This window comes from Mastigoproctus giganteus, unplaced genomic scaffold (genome assembly GCF_048544385.1).
Source record: "Mastigoproctus giganteus isolate SK-2022 unplaced genomic scaffold, ASM4854438v1 scaffold_16, whole genome shotgun sequence".
NCBI lineage: Eukaryota > Metazoa > Arthropoda > Arachnida > Uropygi > Thelyphonidae > Mastigoproctus > Mastigoproctus giganteus.
The window spans coordinates 3110145-3131348 of NW_028328293.1; the positions used below are offsets into that span (position 1 = coordinate 3110145).

Sequence of the window (21204 nt, forward strand, 5' to 3'; positions counted from 1 at the left end):
ACTTCTCAAATATCAGCTGAAAATTCCTTAAATGTCAATATTCAGGTAATTCTTCAGTGGGACAGAGAATACTTTAATTTCAGCCTTTCTAGAACTCAGTGTTAACTTCACAAAGAATTTTTAAGAAAGATTTAATAAAGACACTTTGCCATGTGAAGTATTTTAATAATTTGTTGGTATACAAAGGACAACTGATACAACCAGACCCCCCCAAACAATCCCAATAACTAAATAAAATTGATATGTTTCGGATTTCAATATCAAAATCAGTCTTAAGGCCCAGATTTTTGAGTTCTATCCAGGCCCCCAAAACACAAATCTTTCTTATTTAGTAGTACTCCACGTAATGTTCTTACAAAGTTTAAAGAATTCTTTGCTACTTTTCTTTGCATTCTTAAACAAAATTTCTAGTAACTTGCCTTGGCATGCCTAATCCCATAGTAACTTCATTGCAGACTAGTTTATAGGCATATGTGTTCTCTGATAATTATCAGTTTATCGGCCATCGATTTAGGTTTAAAACTCATGAAAAATCTCTTAATTTAGTATAAAAACCTTAGCAGCTTCTACAATTAATTCCCTGAACACACTTTCCACATCATATTTGCATTTGTTAACATCAGTTGGTCTCTGAAAATAATTTAAAAATTGTCTAAGAACATTATAATCATCTTTATGAAAGCGAAATCTCTTCACTTTACCCATGGCAGTAATTATAACTTTAAATTCCACAACGATACCTTATGATCACTGCCACCCAGTGGCTCCTTTACCTGAAGATTCTTAATGCATGAAGAATTAGAGTAGATAATCAGATCAAGAGTACTGATGGTTGAAGAACACCCTTTGAGGTTGGGAATTGGATACATAAAAAAGTTTATGAAAACAATGATTGACCCGAAAAGAAATTTATTATAATAAAAAATACAACTTAAGAGCATTTAAGATATAAAATCAATCAAAATACACTGATAAAAGCATTAAAATATCACAGTAAAATAATAAAAATACACTGATAAAAGCATTAAAATATCACAGTAAAATAATAAAAATATCAGGAGCTTTCAGCTTCTCTACAGTACATTTCTCAAATGAATAAACCATGGTGAGAGAAGATTAAGGAGTAGATGAAAAGGTGACATGAGGGAGGATTTGATAATCACATACAAAATCACTGGCTCAAAAATAGGGTGTATAAGTATATCATTATACACATTAATTCTAACCTTGGCGGTGCTGATGCATGCAGATTCTCAGGCACTATGCATAGTGCCTGAAAATCTGTAGCTGCTTATGCAAAGTGCCTAAACATAGTCTTCAAAATATTATCATTATCTTCAACATTTGGCATCTCTCATATTGTGGAAACAAATTCGCAACCGTGATGGCATGTCTGGATTATCAGGGTACCTGCCCGCCCACCGACGAGTGTGCTAACAAGCTCCGAAACAGGTCTGGGTGGTGGTATCCACTGAGAATAAATAACAGCAGTCTCCTCTACTAGAGAAGTGTTATTTATTCAAAGTAGTGCAATACCTGGTATCTCATTGTGAAGGTAGCCACAATATGAGATAAAATCAAATGATGCCATTACACTACTTATGTAGTTAAATTTATGGGTAAACTATGATGTATTTACACTGATATTATATAGTTAATTTCACCCATAACATATTATGCCTTGTGCATTTAGTCTTCAAAAGCATAATGTGGGCATTATCTGGCAAGAAGATATGACCTTCCCACTGGTGACAAAAATGCAACGCACACTCATATGAGTATCAGCAATTCCAGAATAGTATACTACCTGTGTAGTACCACGCTGAGGATAGCAGAGAATGAAAAAGGCCTGGGGGTAATTGTGCAATCAGACATGAGGTTCTCTGAGCAGTGCATACAGGCTGCTAGAATAGCTCAGGTTTTTTCAAATGATATACAGGAATTTTGCCAGCAGGGATAAACAGGTGATTATCCTATTACACAAGGCATTAGTTAGGCTATATCTTGGATACTGCATACAGGTCTGGAAGCCCCATTTTAGAAGAATATGGTTCTGTTGGAACAAGTGCAGAGAAGAGCAATGAGACTAGTGAGGGAACAAAAGGATGCACTTACCAAGAAAGGCTTCAGTTCTGCAAGTATTCCAACATCAGAAGACAAAGCACCTGCAAGGAGGTCTGAATGAGATATTTAAGGATTTGAATGGGTTGAGTAAGCTCAGTGCTGATGGCATCCTTCTAGCTCAGACTACACACGAGGGGACAAAAATTCATGTTGAGGAAGGATGATTGCTATGGGTAGTTCAAGAACTACACAAACTGTTTGAGGGGATGGTCAATTGACACGAAAATAGGTTTTGTTTTTTTTTGCTGATGCTGTAAAAACTCTTGCTTTGTTGCATAATTTGCCACTACTAATAACCCCGATTGGACAAAAGGACACAATTGGCTGGCTCAACAGCATTGCAAAGATTTCACCCCCCATTCTTCATTGGTGTTATAGGTGTTTTCAGAAGGAGAGGGCTATATGATCTGCAGTTTTTTTGCCAGATATTTGCATAGTACGGATGTTGTAACGTTGTAGGACCCTGGCTATACTTTGAAATATTCCTGGATAAAAAAGAATGTAAGCAATGTCAGGGAGGTAATCTTCATGTCTGGACTGTTCCAATATCCCTATAATGTCAGCAGACAATTGTAGGGATATTGGAATCTGTGATTCCGATATCCTACAATGTCCAAATTTGATGCTTAACCAGTACTTCAAATTCATTAAATATGTTTAAGAAATTCGTACATTAGTATACAATCAAGTATACATCCACCAGTTCTTACTGTTAGTAACACTAACAGCCCATGTATTCACTTGTTTCATGAGAATCCCCAGCAGCCTTGAAATCCCAACACCTTGCTTTCCAGACTATTGCACATTCCAACAGAGGCAGCACAGGATTCACTTACACCTCTACCTGCATCTGTTATTAATCTGTTAGTCTATGTATCACCCAAGCTAGCAGTTTTCTGACCCACCTAAAACTGCCTCAAATAGCATTAGCAAATATTCGTGTGCCCTTTATATTTAAGTACAGGAGCTGGATGAGTTAGTTATTTGGTTTTTAGGAGAGCATTAGCAACTAAGGCCATATTGCTCCGGGATATGTGGTGGTCATTCCCTGACCTTTCCGCATCCTTCGTATTTGGTGGTGACGGGCTCGAACCCCGGTCTAATCAAGAAGCGTGTGCTACGCACTGCTGCTCCTTCCCACCTGGCTACGGAGGCGCCAGGAGCTGGATGAAATAATGGTTACACCTATGATAAGAGTTACAGGTATGCACTAATATGGTTGGGCCACCTTTCGCTTTTAAAACACCATGTATTCTATAAGAAATAGATTCAAATAAATCGTGAACTGTCTTAAGAGAAATATTGAGCCCTTCTTCGTAGAGGTGCATTTCAAGTTCCTTGAGTGATGAAGATGGAGAAAATCTGCTTCTCACTCTCCTTCCCAAATACACCCAGTAGCCGAATAATGTTTAAGTTTGGTGATTGTGCAGGCCACATGAGATGCTCGGCCTCAGTTTCATGCTACTCAAAACAAGAGTGAACATATCTGGCTGTGCATACTGGAGCATTATCAACTTAAAACACTGTATCTTTTGTGGGGAACTATGCTTGCACCATGGAAAGAAACTGGTCACTCAGAACATCAAGATCATCAGCGTTAGTAATTCACTTTCAGGTGATGATCAGTCGTTCAGGGTGATGAGAGGACCTAAAAAATAAAAATTGAGTACTGCCCAAACCATTGTTGATACTCCTCCACGTTTGACAGTCGGTACAAGATGGTCAGGATAATTTTCTTTGGCATTCTCCAAACATAAACTCTCCCTGACTTTGGAAAAGGTGTGACTGATGATTCGTCTATTACACTACCTTTTTATTCTATTGATTAAAATGCCTATGTTTGAGTTAGTGCATGACTGCACCCTAAATATCAGTTTTGCCTTCTTCCCACACTATTGCCTAGTTTAGCAACTCTGTTGCTTTGCACAGCTTTCATTTATCTCCAAGTTCTCCAAGTACATAAAGGTAGTTCTTAGTAAATGGAACAAAGGGTTGCTCTTACGAAGAAAGGCTTAAGTTTTGCAAATTACAGAGTCTGGAGACTAGGCACCGGCGAGGTGATCTGATAGAGGTGTATAAGGCTTTGAATGGTTTGAACATGCTCAATGCCAGTGGGATTCTTCATCTTGCTCAGAATAATCACCTCAGAGGGCATAAATTCAAATTGAGGAAGGACGGATGTCGGATAGATGTGCGGAAATTTGCCTTTGGCCAGCGGGTGGTTGGTTGGTGGAACCGACTTCCATCACTTGTTGTTGAAGTTGATAGCCTAAACAAATTTAAAGCTCTGGACAGGTATTTCGAACGAACTGAGGGGTGAAATGGGAGTGGGTGTGTTTTTCTTTTTTTTTTTTTTTTTTTTTTTTTTTTTTGGCTGATGCTGAATAAGCTTGCTTTCTTGCATCATATGCCTCTACTAATGCTAATGCTAATGCTAAGTGAAGTAAGTAACTACAGATCAGTCAGTTTGACTTTGGTAGTAGGATGAAAACGCAGAGGCACATAAAGAGTGAAATACAGGGACATGTAGATAGAAATGGAATTCTGATGGACACACAATATGGCTTTATAAATGAAAAATCATGTTTAACTAACCTGATTAGCTATTTCGACAAAGTTACTCAATGAGCTGGATTCATTCCTAGTAGGAGGTTACCACATAAACTGGAACATGCTGGGATCACAGATAAGCTTGTCAGATGTACTGCAGGGTGGCTGCAGGACAGGAGGCAGAGGGTTGTGATTAATGGTTATTGTCAGACTAATCTACGATTAGAAGTAGGGTCCCCCAAGGGTTGGTCCTGGGACCTTACTGTTTCTGATTTTCATAAATTACGTTGAACAATGGGTCCAAGTATGATATCAAAATTTGCAGGTGATGTGAAGACTGGTGTCAAGCAGCATTCCATCAGGAAGACTCGGATAGGCTTCAAGGACAGTTAGAAAAGTGGCAGGTATGATTTTAATGCAGCAAAATGCAAGGTCACACACTTGGTAAATGGCAAATCTAAAATAAAATGTACACTTAGTGGGACTGAATGAAAAACAGTTGATGAAAAAATGGATTTGGAAATTACTACACATACAGACATAACAATCTCGGAGCAGTGCAGACAAGCAGAAAGGAAGGCCTTTGGTGTCCTATTGGTGATTTACCAAACATTTCCTTGTAGACAGGGAGGTTCTAATTCCACTACAAGACAACTAAGACTGCACTTGTACAACTGTGTCCAAGTGTGGAAACCACATACAAAGAAAGACAATGAGCTTCTTGAAAGGATGCAGAAATGGGCATCCTGCTTAGTGAAATTTGCAAAAGGGTTCCCTCATAAGAAAAGACTTTGTTTATGTAGGCTAGAGCTTTGCAACCAGGCACAATACAAAGGGATCTGAATGAGTTCTATAAGGTCTTGAGAGGAGGACAGTAAAATAATGAAGACAAAATTGTCACAGTTATAAAAATTCCCAAAGTAGGAGCTGTAAATTCAAAATACAGGAAATAGATTTAAAATTATATGTAATAAGTTTTATTTTAGCCGGTAAATTGTTAATTACTGAAATAAGTTACTGCCGTGGATAATTTGAATTTAAAAAAAAACCAATAGCTTTGAAAAACCTAAAGGTCAGTTGGACAGTTACCTATCTGAGTATGGAAACACATAGGTAGTTTTTCTTTTATTATTTTTATTATTGTTTACTTTGTATTAACATTCATTTATTTTTTGACTAGTGCAGCAAAGGCCTGTGGCTCCTTTACGCTATATGGTCAATACTAATACTAAAATGATTACATAAATTTTTTAAACATTACCTTCAAGGATGCCAACAAAAAATTTAATTGCCATTCCTCAGAATTTTAAAGTGTGGTTAAGACTCACAGGGATAAGCAACCAAACTATTTAGGTCTAGGTTTATTGTGGTACATAAACCAAACTATATAGGTTTATGTACCACAAGCTTATTAGGATTGTTTAAAATTTAAACTTTGAATAGAAAAATTGTTTAAATGTTAAACAGTTTTAACTGATGCTGATGGAACTGATATTCAGATGACACTGAAGTCAAGTGGACCTAATTTCAGTGAAGTCCGGTCAGTCTGTGACAGCCAAATCCTCTGCTTGCACCTTCACAATGGTAGGACTGTTAGTAACCCTGCATATAATCCCCTGTGCAAGACCTGAAATATGGCAACCTAACACACTGTGGGTAACCACCCAGGTGCAAACCAAAGTAAGCAGGGGTGGAGATGCGGCACCCACACCACACTGAGTAATGCAGCCCCTCTGTGTTACCAGGCAGCAGCAGGTGATAGATGACTCTCATCAACCAGTGCAATACCACCACTTTATTTAATGGAGGCTTGAAGTGGTGGAACCCATGTTTAGTCTCCAGAGCAAAGCTCTAGTAAACTCTCATCATCATATCTCTTCCATCATGCAATATAACTGATGTCTTTTGAGGTTATGATGGACAACATGGCAAGATCTAATCTTCCTTACATTTAAAGGGTAAAGCTCTAAAACGGTGTTCAGAGGCTGGCCGCTAGTTAATACGCCGAACCTATTGGTAACTCTCTAGGAGACTTCCAGATCAGCTAGTGTATAATCTCTCTGCCTCTACTCTGCCAGATATTTACTGGAGGAGTCCGAGTAGCGTGTATGCGAGGGGCATTTGAGGCCATGCTACGTCGAGGAGCTGGTATATTATTACCACATGTATGCCATATCCAAAAATTTCATTACTTCATACAGCATGCCCCCTCCCCCACAATTTTTCTCACAGCTGAATACACCATGAATTGTCAAACTAATACAGCAAACATATCTGCCAAAAGATCTAAACCTTCTAATCTCAATGATGTCCATTTCCACTTACAGTCTGCCAAACCCCCGTGTACTTTTTTCTGACAAAATCTCACTTATTCGTTGATTCAGCCACTGCTCATCTCATTTGTCCGAATTATTCACTGTATGATTCCTTTCGCTTCAAAAGTGGTACTTGTGCATATGTATGTTCTGATATTCCTTGTCAGAGACAAAGTAATTTGGAATCTCCTCTTTTCAATCTTCTCTGGCTTAAAATCTCTCTTCCACATTCTGTCAAATTCATCTGTTGCCTCTATCATTCTCCCAACTCCACTAATCACTCATAGACTTCCTCTCTTTGAAACCTGACTTCCTCCAATGTTAACTTTCCTAAGAGAGAGATAATTTTTCTTGGTGATTTTAATGTTCACAACTCCAGCTAGCTTCCATTTTCTAGTCATACGAACCCAGCTGGTCGAGATACTGAGGCTTTTGCAATTACTAATTACCTTGCACGATTGTTCATTTACCTACCAGACAATCCAAACCACATAGCCAACAAGCTTGGTCTTTTTCTCACAAACAACCCTTCTAAGTACATGTTCACAGTAAGTGGTCCTCTAGGTACCTCAGATCACAACTTGGTAATGGTCTCTTCTCCAATGGAGCCTTTCTCTCATGGCCAATGCACAATGGCCATGAAAGAAAGGCTCCCAGAATGCATAATGAGATTATCTGCGTGATTTCTTTTCTTCTTTTCCTTGGTCGAATTACTGTTTCAAAACTTCTAATATCAATGTTTGCTCAGATTGCATCAGTGAAATTATTCTTGTAGGGATGGAATCCTTTATTCCACACTCCATCTGAAAATCTCATTCCTTTGGTTTTCAATTAAATGTGCTAAGGCTGTTTAAGAAAAGAATGCTGCATATTGTAATTGGCTTGTTTCCAAATCTTCAGTTTCATTTTCTGCCTACACCAAAGCTTGCAACAATTGCAAAGCAGTTATTAATCAGTCCAAACTAGATTTTGAACAGGCTACGTGTAGAAAACTTGCTTCTTGTCCGAATGGTAGCCAAGCATTCTGGTCTCTTGCCAAAGCTATTGGTCGCAAATTTGCCCATCTCTGTTCCCATCTCTCAAAACCAGATGGTTCTATTGCCACTTCAGCGAAGGATAAAGTTGACCTGCTAGCATCCTATTTTCCTTCCAACTCGTGTATTAACGATCTTGGTAAATCATCTCCCACCATTCCCAGTATGCTCCATTCAATGCCTCCTGTGGTCTTCCGTCAAAAGGTAAACAGAAGGAATTTGAACAATCTTGATGTTAAGAAAGCTGCAGGTTCCGATGGTATTTCTCCATTTGTTCTCAAAACCAGTCCTCCTGAACTTACTCTTGTTCTGGGTCACCTTTTTTCACTCTCTTATTCCAAAGGTGTTTTTCCTTCTGCTTGGAAATTTGCTCATATCCAGCCAGTTCCTAAAAAGGGTGACAAATCCCTCCCATCTAATTATTGTCCCATTGTAATTACTTCTATTCTTTCTAAAGTAATGGAGAAATCAATTAACTGCCAACTCTTAAACTATCAAGAAACCTTCCATCTGATCAGTGATCGCCAGTATGAATTCTGTCAGTATGGATTTTGTTGATCCACTGGTGATATTCTGGCTTATGTTACCCATATGTGGACAAATTCAATAGAAAAAATTGGTGAAACTCAAGTGGTTACTTTTGACATTTCAAAGGGCTTTCGATCGTGTTTGGCATATAAAGGTCTTCTAAACAAGCTTCCAGCATTTGGTTTGCCAAACTGTTTTTTGTAACTGGGTATCCAGTTTTCTCTCTGAACACTCACTGAGGGTGATGGTAGATGACTCTCTGTCTTCTAACTTCTTCACTAATGCTGGAATTTTCCCGTAGGTTCAGTTCTTTCTCCCACTCTTTTCCTCTTGTATATTAACCAACTTTCTTCCATTGCCCGGAAATGCTACCCATAGTTCTACTGATGATAGCACATTGCACTTCACTTCCTGTTTGAGAAACCAAGCCCTTCACAAACAACTTCAACTTCTCGAATATCCACTACCAATTCCTTAAATGCTGATCTCTGGGTAATTTTCCAGTGGGGCAAAGATAACTTATTTGATTTCAATCCATCTAAAACTCAGTCCTGTCTTATATCTCACAAAAAGGATTCTTCTGCCCCTATGCTTATCTTTGATGACATTCCAATTTCTATGCAAGATAATATATCTGTATTGGGGATTACCATGATTTCTAATCTCTCTTGGCATAAGCACATTACAAATATAGCTTCCTCTACATCTAAAAAACTGGGTTTTCAATTTTGCTTTTGGCATTACTTTTCTTCCAAGCAGCTGTTCACTCTATACAAATCGCAAATCCGCCCTGCCATGGAATATTGTTCTCACATCTGGAGCAGTGCCCCCAAAAGGCTTCTCTCAGGCTTCTAGATTCCATTCAAAAGAGGACAATTAGGTAAATTAATGACTCCTCTAACAGAGTTTCTCCACTCTGTCTCATAGATGCTCTGTTTCTGCTGCATATGTGCAAGCAATGCGACACCATTTTATCCGTTCAACGTACTTTATGCGATTGTACCAGTTTTACAAATGCTCGTTTTACAGCTTCGACCCATCTGACTGAGCCATATACACTCAGTAAGATTTTAAATGACAATGACAATGAGTCAGCAGTTTTTAAATTTTTAAAATCGATTAAAAAATATACACTCATATGAAATATTTAATTTGCTTTTATCACTGTACTGATTTTATTTATTGATATGTCTGTGTATATATATGTACTTTTCGACGAAGTAACCTTTTTAAAAGTTACTAGTCTTATCTTTCTTGAATTTTAACCTTTTCATGGCGCACTATAACCTAGCTGTTTTTGCACCACAAAAATCAAAATCAAATCAAATCTGCTGCATGACTTTTCTAAAGGTACTGCCATGTTCTTCAGAATTGGCTACTATAATTCCTGCTCTCTCTTTCAAAGCAGTCCAAACACAGGCAATTACTATTCAACATCATTTTACAGTCTAACTTCAAACTCCAGAAACAACTTTTCTTCTTCCTCATTTATTCATTCAACTTCCGTTCTCTGGAACCACCTTCCTTCATATGTATTTCCTGATAATTACAATCTACAGAATTTCAAGACTAATGTCAACAAATATCTTCTTTCATCCTGTCAACTTCCAACCCATGCATGGTACTAAGTACTATAGGTTCTAATACCTTTCGCATTTTGAAAAAATTTTGTTCACTATAAAATATCCTTCCTGTTTTCACAGGAAGGATATTTTATAGTGAACAAAATTTCTAAAACTAAACTGATTAAAACAGTATTTTTTTTTGGTTTTTTTTTATGAAAACCACAAACACAAAAGGTATTAGAACCTATAGTACTTAGTACCATGCATGGGTTGGAGGTTGACAGGATGAAAGAAGATATTTGTTGATATTAGACTTGAACTTCTGTAGATTGTAATTATCAGGAAATACATATGAAGGAAGGTTGTTCCAGAAAACAGAAGTTAAATGAATAAATGAGGAATAAGAAAAGTTGGTTCTGTGAGTTTGAAGTTAGACAGCAAAATAATGTTGACTGAAATGTGTGTTTCAAGTTAGAGAAAAAATGCCATAAAAAATTTAAATATACAGTATTTTCAATTTCTTTAGCTCTTACTCAGTAGCATACATATATTGGTAACACATTTATTTAGGACTTATTAAATAATGCTGTAGATTGCAGTCAGCTCATATTAATGTTTTGAAGAAGTGAAAATGGGTGAAAATTTTCTTGCATGACTGTTTTACAGGGGCTGGCCTCGACAAACGTGATTAATTCGTCCAGCAAGCACATCACACAAAACGGAAACGCTTTAATCGAATATAATAATCAATAGGAAAAATTATAATTGGTCCTTGATCTTCTGGAATGTCCATAAAGAATTTTTTAACTGTATACAATGTAAAAGATAATGAAAATAATAATGGAATTAAATGTTTATTGTATAAAACAGCGGTTCTCAAACTGCGCGGCGCAGAATAATTTAAATTTTCGAGGGAAACACAGTGATACGCGACATCTGTTGGACACCATGCGAAACTGCTAGCTCGAGGTAGTTCACAGTTTCAGCATTTCTTATTAAATTGTTTGGACCTAACTACTAAATGGAACTGTTAGGTATTTCTTTTGGTCTGGGTGCGCCTTGAAAAAATTACTGAGACACTAAGGGCACCGTGAACCAAGAAAGTTTGGGAACCTCTGACATAAAATAAACAATGAAGAAATGACTGTTGCAGAAATAGTTGAACAGTGTTGGCTTTCTCTTTTCATCAGTCAATTTCCAATAGCCAACAACAATCTTCTCTGGGCCCTGGCAAAATAAATATCGCAGAAAACCTCAAACCTTTAGTTTGAGGTTCTCTGCGATATGAAAGATTTCATTTAGTTCTTTTACCGTTATCTCCTTCACGGTAACATTTTCATCTGGCTCATTTAAAAATTTGAATTTTTATGCACGTGTGCATTGACTTTATTAGCAGGAGACAAACAAGTAACATGTCTTCTTCCGATGGTTGATGGAACACACCGAGGCGGGCAGCAGGCAAACGTTTGTTTATTGACCGTACGACTTGCGGTAAGGTTAACGCGCAATTCAAATTCTTTTCAACTATCACATAAAAAAAAAAAATCGTGTTAACTGGAAATTTGCATTGTGTAAAGTGAAAAGGGTATAATTTTTCAAATAGCATTAACTGAAAATCGCGTTAATCGAACTTGCGTTATGCGAGGCCTGACTGTATTTGTTTACGGATGCATGCAATACATAAAATAGAATCATTCCGACACTAATTATTCACTGCTTTACACATGTTTTTGTGAGTTATAGATCTTTTTGCAGACAAACTTGTTCTTTTAGTTCATCTACTCATGATGCATTCTGTAGATAAAGAAAAAGTGTTTTGGGGGATGCATATGAATTGATGAAATTTTTGGGTATAGTGTACACACAGCAAGAATATTGGAAGTTTATTTAAATTTTAAACAGCGCTAGGAGTAACATGCTGCAATGCATATATGCATTCAAAATGCACCTAAGTGCTGTGTCATAATACCTATGACAAGTCATTCTTCAGTAGTCACCATAAAGTGCCATAAACATAAAGCACATGAAATTAAAAACTACCCAGGGTTGGTACTCTCATCAAATGCTTTGTTTTTGTTTATAGACTTGCACATGGTTTTAATTGTCCTTTGCTTGTGTTGATTTTAGTTTAGATACATGAATAAACTTTTTATAAAATTTTAAGATTTGTTGATTTACAGCTCAGCACAAAGGTCCATTTTCAGCAATAATTTCCAAACTTTTAATTTTCAACCATTATGTACAAATTTTTGGAATACCAGGATGTCAGAATGTTGATTTTTTTTTTTCAACATTCTGAAAATTTCGGCATATTGAATGGGTTCTCTCACATTAAATGTGTTAAGAATGAAACTCATTTGGCATAAAAATGTTCTGAACATGATTACAGCTATAGTACATAGTGTTTACGGTCAAGTGGCACCAGGGGTTCCCCACAACTCCAAGATCAATTCTCTTGTGTTGAATATTGAATTTCACAGTTCTCACACATAGGATGGATCATCCGACCTCAGCAGAAATTAGTGTCAGGTGATTGTGAAACTATACAGAGCCGAGCAAGAACAACTTCCTCTCTTCAGACCCTGCATAAACCGGACTGCCATTGCTTGATTACAGGCTTAATCTTGTGTAGTTTATTTGTGACCTGTCCATGCCAACAATCTTGCCACTGGGAATATAATTTGGTGTGTATTATTTGCCTGTAGCTTATATAGGGGACAGACCAATAGCTGATTTTGTGGCGGTTTCAGCTAATTCATTTTCCCTGATCCCAATGTGGCTTGGGATCAGCAGAAGCAGATGTCAGATCATGTTCAATCTTTGCAATCTCTTATTATAATTGGCCTCTGTTTGTACAAAAACAATTCAAACTAAAGCTTAGCTGCTTGAAGTTTCTCGCCAATAGTCTGAACTTTCAGATTCCTCATCCCACATTTCGCTCACCTATTTAATTCCTCACTTTGTCAATAGCATTATCATCTGTTAAAATTTGCGACGTGATTATGTCATCATCAGCCATAGCATAATCATCTAAATCATACTGATTTAAATCCACATGATTATTTTTCAAATCCATTTTGATAAAGGCAAGTCTTCTTAGCAAAGTTTCAACAGAATCAGCCTTAGGATTTATTGCTAAATTCTACACTAAGAAACACATTACTGATAGTCCTCTCAGATACTCTGTTCCAAACCTTTCCTACACTTTCTAACTACATCAAGTAAATGTTACTGTAAAGAATTTCTCCCTTTCAAGAGAAGCAATCATTGTAGTAAAATTCGATTTTTGAAAATGAGATTTGATATTACCTCTTGATCCATGGATTTCAAGCTGTTTTGTTGTGTTTGCTCAAAGAAACACAACTTTCATGTTTTTTTTATCTTGATTTCATCCACTCTGTGCACCACACAAAACTCAGATTCAAACAAGGCCAATATCATCCAAGCCTTTTTATTTTATTTTTATTTTTTTTTATTTTTTTTTTTTATCGAACAGGTAAGATTTTAATGTTTTTGAAACACTGTGGATTTTTAAATTTTCCTAGCACGGACATTTCTTTAAATGGCACAGAAAACTGTGCCATTCAAATTAGCACAAATGAGAACTGTGATATGATCTCTTGAAAGTTTACCATCTGTGCATTTTTCAACCTTGAATTTTAATATTCTGTCAAGAGTTAATTTAAAAAAAAAGAGTCCTGCCGTAACCTCATTAAAAATGTCTTTGTCTCATACCGAATTTAACCACTGCAGAACAGTTGTATTGTTCATATCTTTTTTCTTCACCTGTGACTTTTCCAAAACATATTTAAATCAATCTATTCAACCAGTGGAACAAACAAGGTTCTCGATCCCAAATAATTTGGCAAATGTTTGGCTTTAATCATTAAAAGTGATATTTTCGCTCCTTTGCTATTAAATCATTTTGAAAGAGCCTCCCTGTGATCAGAATGTTTTGATTTATATATGCATTTCATTTGCTACAATTCTTTTCAAAAATGTTGCCATAATGTTTTTGTTTTGAATTACAAACTATACCCATTGTTGAGTTCAATAAATTTAATTCATTAGCAGCAACACATTTCTTCTTTCCATTTTCTATTTCTCTAATAACTTTTACTTTATGATCAACATTTAAAATTTTTTGCTTGGCATTTATTTTAAAAGTACTCTATGGTGTAAAAACCACATTTTAATCTCTGCAATAGAATTATGCAAACTGATTGGAATTCAAAACAAAAACAATGTTCTTGAGCAGAGAGTAACTACACATTAGGTGATACTAAATTCTTGAAAGTTCACTCTTGAAAAGTAAATTTTCAAGGTTGTCAATTTCTTAGAGCAAGTGCACTTCCATATTGAAGCACTGTTTACAAAGAAACCAATTTGCAGCACAATAACTGAAAAGGCCACAAAGAATGAGACAGGGAAGAATTTATAGTTTTGCCACTGCATCCCACTTACACATATAACATCAATAATAGTGATGTCACTGTCACCTATGTCTAGGTTTTGGTTTCACAACTTTCTAAGTAAGGGAGCTGCATATACTTACTGCATCCTTCATAGGAAGCAGTAAGTGTATGCAGCTCCCTTATATGGTGTACAAAGCAGTGACTGCACGGTATAATAAAATGTAACTGTGTAAACTTTCAAAAGCAAATAAAATAAATTAAAATAATGAGCAGAAATAACAAAATTCATAAATAAATAGTTCTTAATAGAGATTTTCCCGTAATACACCACTACATAACATGAAATATGAAAAAACAGGGATTAGCTTATAAGCCAAATATATATTGCTAGTCAGTTCACTGGAATATTCAATGTTATCCAAGTATGCAATTTTGAAATGACATTGTAAACTAGGCAAAATAGCACAATTTATATAGAGATTTTTCTTAACTGACAAAAGTGTGATGTTACAGCCAAACTGCCATATTCCAATATCATAACCAAGTTTGACTGTATATGTACATGTTTGCATAAAATTTTAAAGAGACATGCTGTTAGCTACTATCAATTGCATTTGTTTACAAGTAACAGTACTCATTTTTATATTTAGAATAGTTTTAAGAAACAGCATAGGGGGGCATATCCTTTCAACGAGTTTCAGGATAATGTGAGCTTACATGAGCCAAAATTGAAAAGAATTCTCCAGAATTTGGAGAAAAACGTTGATGGAACTGAATCAAATAATACACATACACATATTAGATGTCCTTTAGCTTTCAGCACATCAGAACTAACTAGTGCAATGCAAAAAAAAAAGTAACACCTATCCTGACACCTCCCAAATGCTGGTAAAATATGATGCAGCAGGCACAGACTGTCACAAATGAGAAACAATTTCATGAAGCCAATTAAATGATTATGCTTTTGAAAAAACATTCTCCAAAGGCTCTGATGTGTTTTAACTATGCATAAAACAAAATGCAAAAGATCAAATTCTTTGAATGGTTCATTTAAAAAAAAAATAAAAATCAATACATTATTGTATACTTCTTCAACCAACCAACATCACATACAATTCAGTTCTGCTTTATGCAGTGAAGTTTCACATTTAATCAAATTAGCAGATATTTTGCCAGCCTATATCAGAAGCTTTTCATGTGACTAATGCAACATAAAATGATAAACAATAAGTTAAAATAGTGAGAAATTATGTGCCACCACATTACAATTTCTTAGAATTACAATTTTTTTTAGCACTATATTAAAATTTTTTTACCACTTACTAGCTGGAAAATTATTTGCTATTATAGCAGTATGATTAAATGTAATGGTGCAATGATTCTCAACTGGCATGACCTGGAGGGTTGCATTACTATAGAATTTGTATTTACACAGACAAATTACACATTTTAATTTTATGTGACCATTCTCATAACTTTTGGATAGCACTTCATATGTTATATTAATTTAAATCCAAATGTACAAAATTCAATACAGATCCAAAATTATCTTACTTTCCCTTCTTTTGAAAGCACAAGTAGAGAACCCCACTCAGACACCACATTCTCAACAGCTGGGAATGGAGCAGAATAAGCTGAAATTGATATATATATATATATATATATTTTTTTTTTTTTTTTTTTTTAATTTTTTTACATAATGATATATGAGTTGATAAAATTATTAAAGTATAAAAATATTTTTAAAATTTTTTTCTAGAAATTCTGAATGCTTGACATGTCATCTGCTATGTTATATCATGGGCAATCCAACCTTTTTTTGGCTGGGGACCAAAACAGATAAAATGTTGAAGATCCCAAGTTGCATTGGTTGTCATGGCAAGCAAGACCTCAAAACAGCGTGCCATTAATTACACATTTTTCAACACAGAATTTAATTTTGGTTATCTGTTTTCATAATTAAATACAGAAATCATCAATTATTATGTAATACTAATAACACTGCTATTATACAAAGGGTACTAGGAAAGTTTTGCAATATGACGCAACAATGAATCACAGGAAGCTGCTTGTTGCTGCATGTTGAGACATGTTCATACGTGCATAGTAGCCGCCACGCCAAGTCGATGGGCTCAGTTATTCATTAGTAGTGAGAGTGTAAAGTGCTTGCGATGGCATCGTGGTCACGAAATGAGATAAGGACAGTTTTGCGGTATAATTTCGTGCGTGGTTTAACCATAGACCAGTGCTTAGAAGAAATGACTCTTGCACTAGATGATGATTGTCCACATCGTACAACGATATTCAGGTGGTATAGAGAATTCCAAAGGGGAAATTTCACTCTGGAGGATTCTGAGAGGCCGGGAAGGCCACGAACGTCAGTTACGGAGGAAAACGTTACTGCTGTGAGGAAAATGCTTGACGAAAACAGGCGAGTGACCTACCAACAGATAGAGGATACTTTGGGCCTAAATGCACCAGCAATTCGTTCGATTCTGCAAGATCATTTGCACGTGAAGAAACTTTGTTCTCTCTGGGTGCCGCATCAACTGACTGAAGAGCAGATGACACGACGTGTGACTTGGTGCCGGGAGATGTTAAAAAAGTTTGATAAGGGACAATCTCGGTATGTGAACAACATCGTGACAGGTGACGAGACTTGGCTGTACTATTACGATCTGCCGACCAAGGCTCAAAACAAAGTTTGGGTCTTTGATGATGACGACACACCCGTAATTGTCAGAAAATCCCGATCTGTAAAAAAGAAAATGATAGCTGTATTTTTCAAATCGAGTGGAATTGTGGAACGTGTCGTTTTGGACACGCAGAAGACAGTCACAGCTAAGTGGTATACTGAACAATGCCTGCCTAAAGTCATTGGATCTATGAAGAAGCTGCGGCCAAAGTCAAGAATGGACACCTGGTACCTCCATCATGATAATGCTCCAGCTTACCGCGCCAAAGCCTGCACCGAATATTTGACCACGACAGGACTGAAACTTCTCGAGCACCCTCCCTACAGTCCAGACCTTGCTCCCTGCGACTTTGCACTGTTCCCGCATGTGAAAATGAAGCTAAAAGGGAGGCGGTTTTCCAGTGATGAGGACCTTCTACGGGCTTGGGACAACGAGTGTGCTTTACTCCCTAGTGAAACTTGGCAGAACTGGTTTAAAGATTGGTTTCGGAGGATGGAGAGGTGTATTGAATGTAGAGGAAATTACTTTGAAAAAATTAAATAAACAAAGCTGTATTGCAAAACTTTCCTAGTACCCTTTGTATAGTTATAATAATACTGATAAATTCTGAGGTAGATACAGTAAACATTAGAAACAATACAGAAAAATTTTATATTATTAAAAACAATTTGATGCTTTCAAAAGTCTGTAAAATTTGCTTTGTGACATACTAGTTTTAAACTGGTGAGAGATGCATAAAACCTGAAGGCTGCTTATGTGGCCGCAAACCCCACAATGTGAAGGAGTGGGCAGCAATAGGCCCATGGGTTGAACAAAAATCCCAGTGTTATATGCTGTTATAATAAAACTTGGATAACCTCCTCGTCCTCTCTCTTTAGTTAGGGGCAAGGGACTCAATCATATCAATGGTAGACGAAAAATTGTAGAACTCTTTCTACACAAAAAAACAATAAAAATTAATATTTGAGCCACTATCAGCAAGTGGGAAGATTCCACAAGAGTTCTCATGGCTTCTTTAAAATACACCGATGAGCCAAAACATTATGACCAGCGAGTTGTTATGCAAACCAAAGCAACTGCACGTGAACTACAGTTGCGTGCACGGGTCGGGACACGGTATAAAAAACACCTCATACTGAGCTCTGTTAATCAGTGTTAATCTTGTTCTTCAGATGGGAAGGCAACTGACTTAAGCGAGTTTGAGAAAGGCTAAATTGTAATGGCCAGACGACTGGGTCAGAGCATACCAAAATGGCACGGCTGGTGAGGTGCTCATGGTTAGTATTAGTAATGGCCGCATGGTACAAGAAAGCCTATGGCTTATGCTGCACCAGCCAAAAAAAAAAAAAAATTTTTTTAGTACCTCAGTTAGTACCTACTGAGAGCGGTCTGAGGAGGGAAAACCCATGAACCACTAGCAAGGTGTTGGACGGTCTCGGCTCATCGATGCTCAAGGTGAGCGAAGGCTCTACCGGATGGTACGTGGCAACAAAAGGCAACTGTGGTGCAACTCGCCGGTAATTGGAATGCTGGTGACGGGAGTAATGTGTCACAACACACAGTACATCAAACACTGCTAAAAATGGGGCTGCATAGCTGCAGGCCACTCCGAGTGCCCATGCTAACCACGGTCCACTGGCAACAGCACCTACAATGGGCATGCGAGCATTGAAACTGGGCCTTGAGTGATTGGAAGAAGGTCGTCTGGTCCGATGAATCACGTTTCCTATTGCACTATGTGGACGGCCAGGTACGTGTGCGTCATTTACATGGAGAAGTGATGGTGCCTGGTGGCGGTGTCATGCTTTGGGAAATGTTCTGCTGGGATACCCTGGGGCCAGTCATCCATGTGCCGGGCACTGTGACGTCTACCACCTACCTAAACATCATTGCTGATCAAGTACACCCTTTCATGACGACGGTCTTCCCCTCTAGTGGTGCCATCTTTCAGCAAGATAATGCGCCATGCCACACTACTCTGATTGTTCGAGACTGGTTCGGGGAACGTGAAGAAGACTTCCAGGCATTATCCTAGGCTCCAAATTCCCCAGACATCAATTCCATCGAGCATCTGTGGTTAGTGTTGGAATAGCAACTCCAATCTTCGGTGTTTCAACCACGGACCTTACAGGAGTTGAAGGATCTGCTGGTTACGTGTTGGTACCAGATACCACAAGACATATTTAGAAATCTTGTATGGTCCATAACTCGCTGGGTATTAGCTATTTTGGCAGCACTTGGAGGACTAACATCATGTTAGGTAGGTGGTCATTATATTTTGGCTCATCGGTGTAGATTAACAGTATCCGCAGGCAGAGGAGGAAATGATTCCTGCACTGCTTCTATTGGAATGAGCAGCAGCCAGAGAAGCAAGTTGCTGGCGATTTCAGGAACTGCTGGGAGTCATGAAACAAGTAAATACATGGGCTGTGTTAGAGTAACTAAAAGTAAGAACAGGAGCAAGAACACCAATGGTAGGAGTATAGTAAATAAATTCTATGAATTTGAAGTGCTGGTTAAAACATCCAAGGCGGATATTGTCGGGATATCAGAGACATGGTGATATAAGAGGTGCAGAATTGGAATTTCGGGAGTACAATGTGTACAGAAAGGATAAACAGGATAGGAAGGGAGGAGGGGTTATGCTGTTAGTTAAGAAACACAAAATCTAAAGAAGTGCATCCAGTTGACATAGATGGACAGTGCAATGTTGAGTCAGTTTCGTGTGACATAAGCACTGGGAAAGCAAAAATGAGGGTAGAAGTTTGTTCTAGGCCTAATGACCAATGAGTAAAATGAATACAGAGAAATAGAATGAGCCAGTAAATCAGAGCATCTTATAATGGGGAGTTTTAACTTCCCGATATAGACTGGAACTTGTGGTTGGTCACTCGCACACTAGCAAGGCTTTTCTGGATTTATTGGATGACTGTTTTCTATAGCAGCATGTTAAAGAGGCATCAAAAGGGAGTAACACTCTTGGTCTGATTATCAGCAGTGGTTATTCATGCATTAAGAATTTACAGATAAAGGAACTAGTAGGTGGCAGTGATCAAAGTGTACTGATGTGGGAATTACATAAAGATGTAACTACCATCAAGGCTAAAGGAAAGGGCTTTTGCTTTCGTAAAGGTGGCTACAGGGGTCTGAGACAGTTTTTAATTCTATACAGTGAGAACAACTGATGATGCTACCAACAGCAAATTCTAAATGGGATGCATTCAAGGAAGAAATTTTGGAAGCCACTAAGCTTTTTGTTCTAACTAAGAAATACTGTTCTGGGTTTAGGCCCAAAATCGATGTCAGATGGACTAATGAGACTCGTGGCAGAGAAGAAAAATGCATGGGATGCACATAATTTGTCAGGCAACACAGAAGCCTATGTTAGATACAAGCTAGTCTGTAATCAAGTCACAAAGGAGGTTAGGCAAGCAAAGATGAATCTTTGGCAAAGACTTGTTTACTTATATAAACTCTAGAAGGAAGGGGATGAACCAGATTGGTCCACTTGATATCAATGGTTTGACTGCAGATGATCATTCTCAGATAGCTGCCAAACTAAATAAGTATTTTGCATGAGGAGTTATTCAAGGAGGAGGGAAGGTGTTTATCAAACTCTAAGAGGGAATTAAATGACTGTAATAACCGAGAGCAAAGCGGAGGAGAACTTGTTGAATTAAACATAAGAAAGGCACCTGGGGTAGTGGGATCTATCAAGTTATATTAAAGGAGGTGGCAAAGGAAGTAAGCAAACCCTTAACCATAATTATGAGAGCTTCCTTGGAGTCAGGGAAATTCCTCACTGACTGGAGATGTGCAAATGTATCTCCAACTCACAAAGGGGGATCAAAGGGTGACACGAGTAATTACAGACCTGTTAGTTTTACTACTGTTTCAGGGAACATAATGGAGTCAAGGGTTAAAGAAGCATTGCAGGATTATCTAATCAAGACAGCAGTAATAATTCAAATACAGCA

The 21204-nt window shown here is 37.4% G+C and overlaps 1 protein-coding gene across 2 annotated transcripts in view; it reads right to left on the reverse strand.

Annotated features, from left to right (window-relative positions):
* The window catches only part of LOC150074894 (vacuolar protein sorting-associated protein 11 homolog), a 612407-nt gene that overhangs the window by 400743 nt on the left and 190460 nt on the right, over positions 1-21204 (reverse strand). For both annotated transcript variants that reach the window (XM_090389417.1, XM_090389418.1), the window contains exon 11: positions 16086-16165. In XM_090389417.1, coding sequence (XP_090245543.1) covers positions 16086-16165 — 80 coding nt within the window. The remainder of the gene's footprint in view (positions 1-16085; positions 16166-21204) is intronic.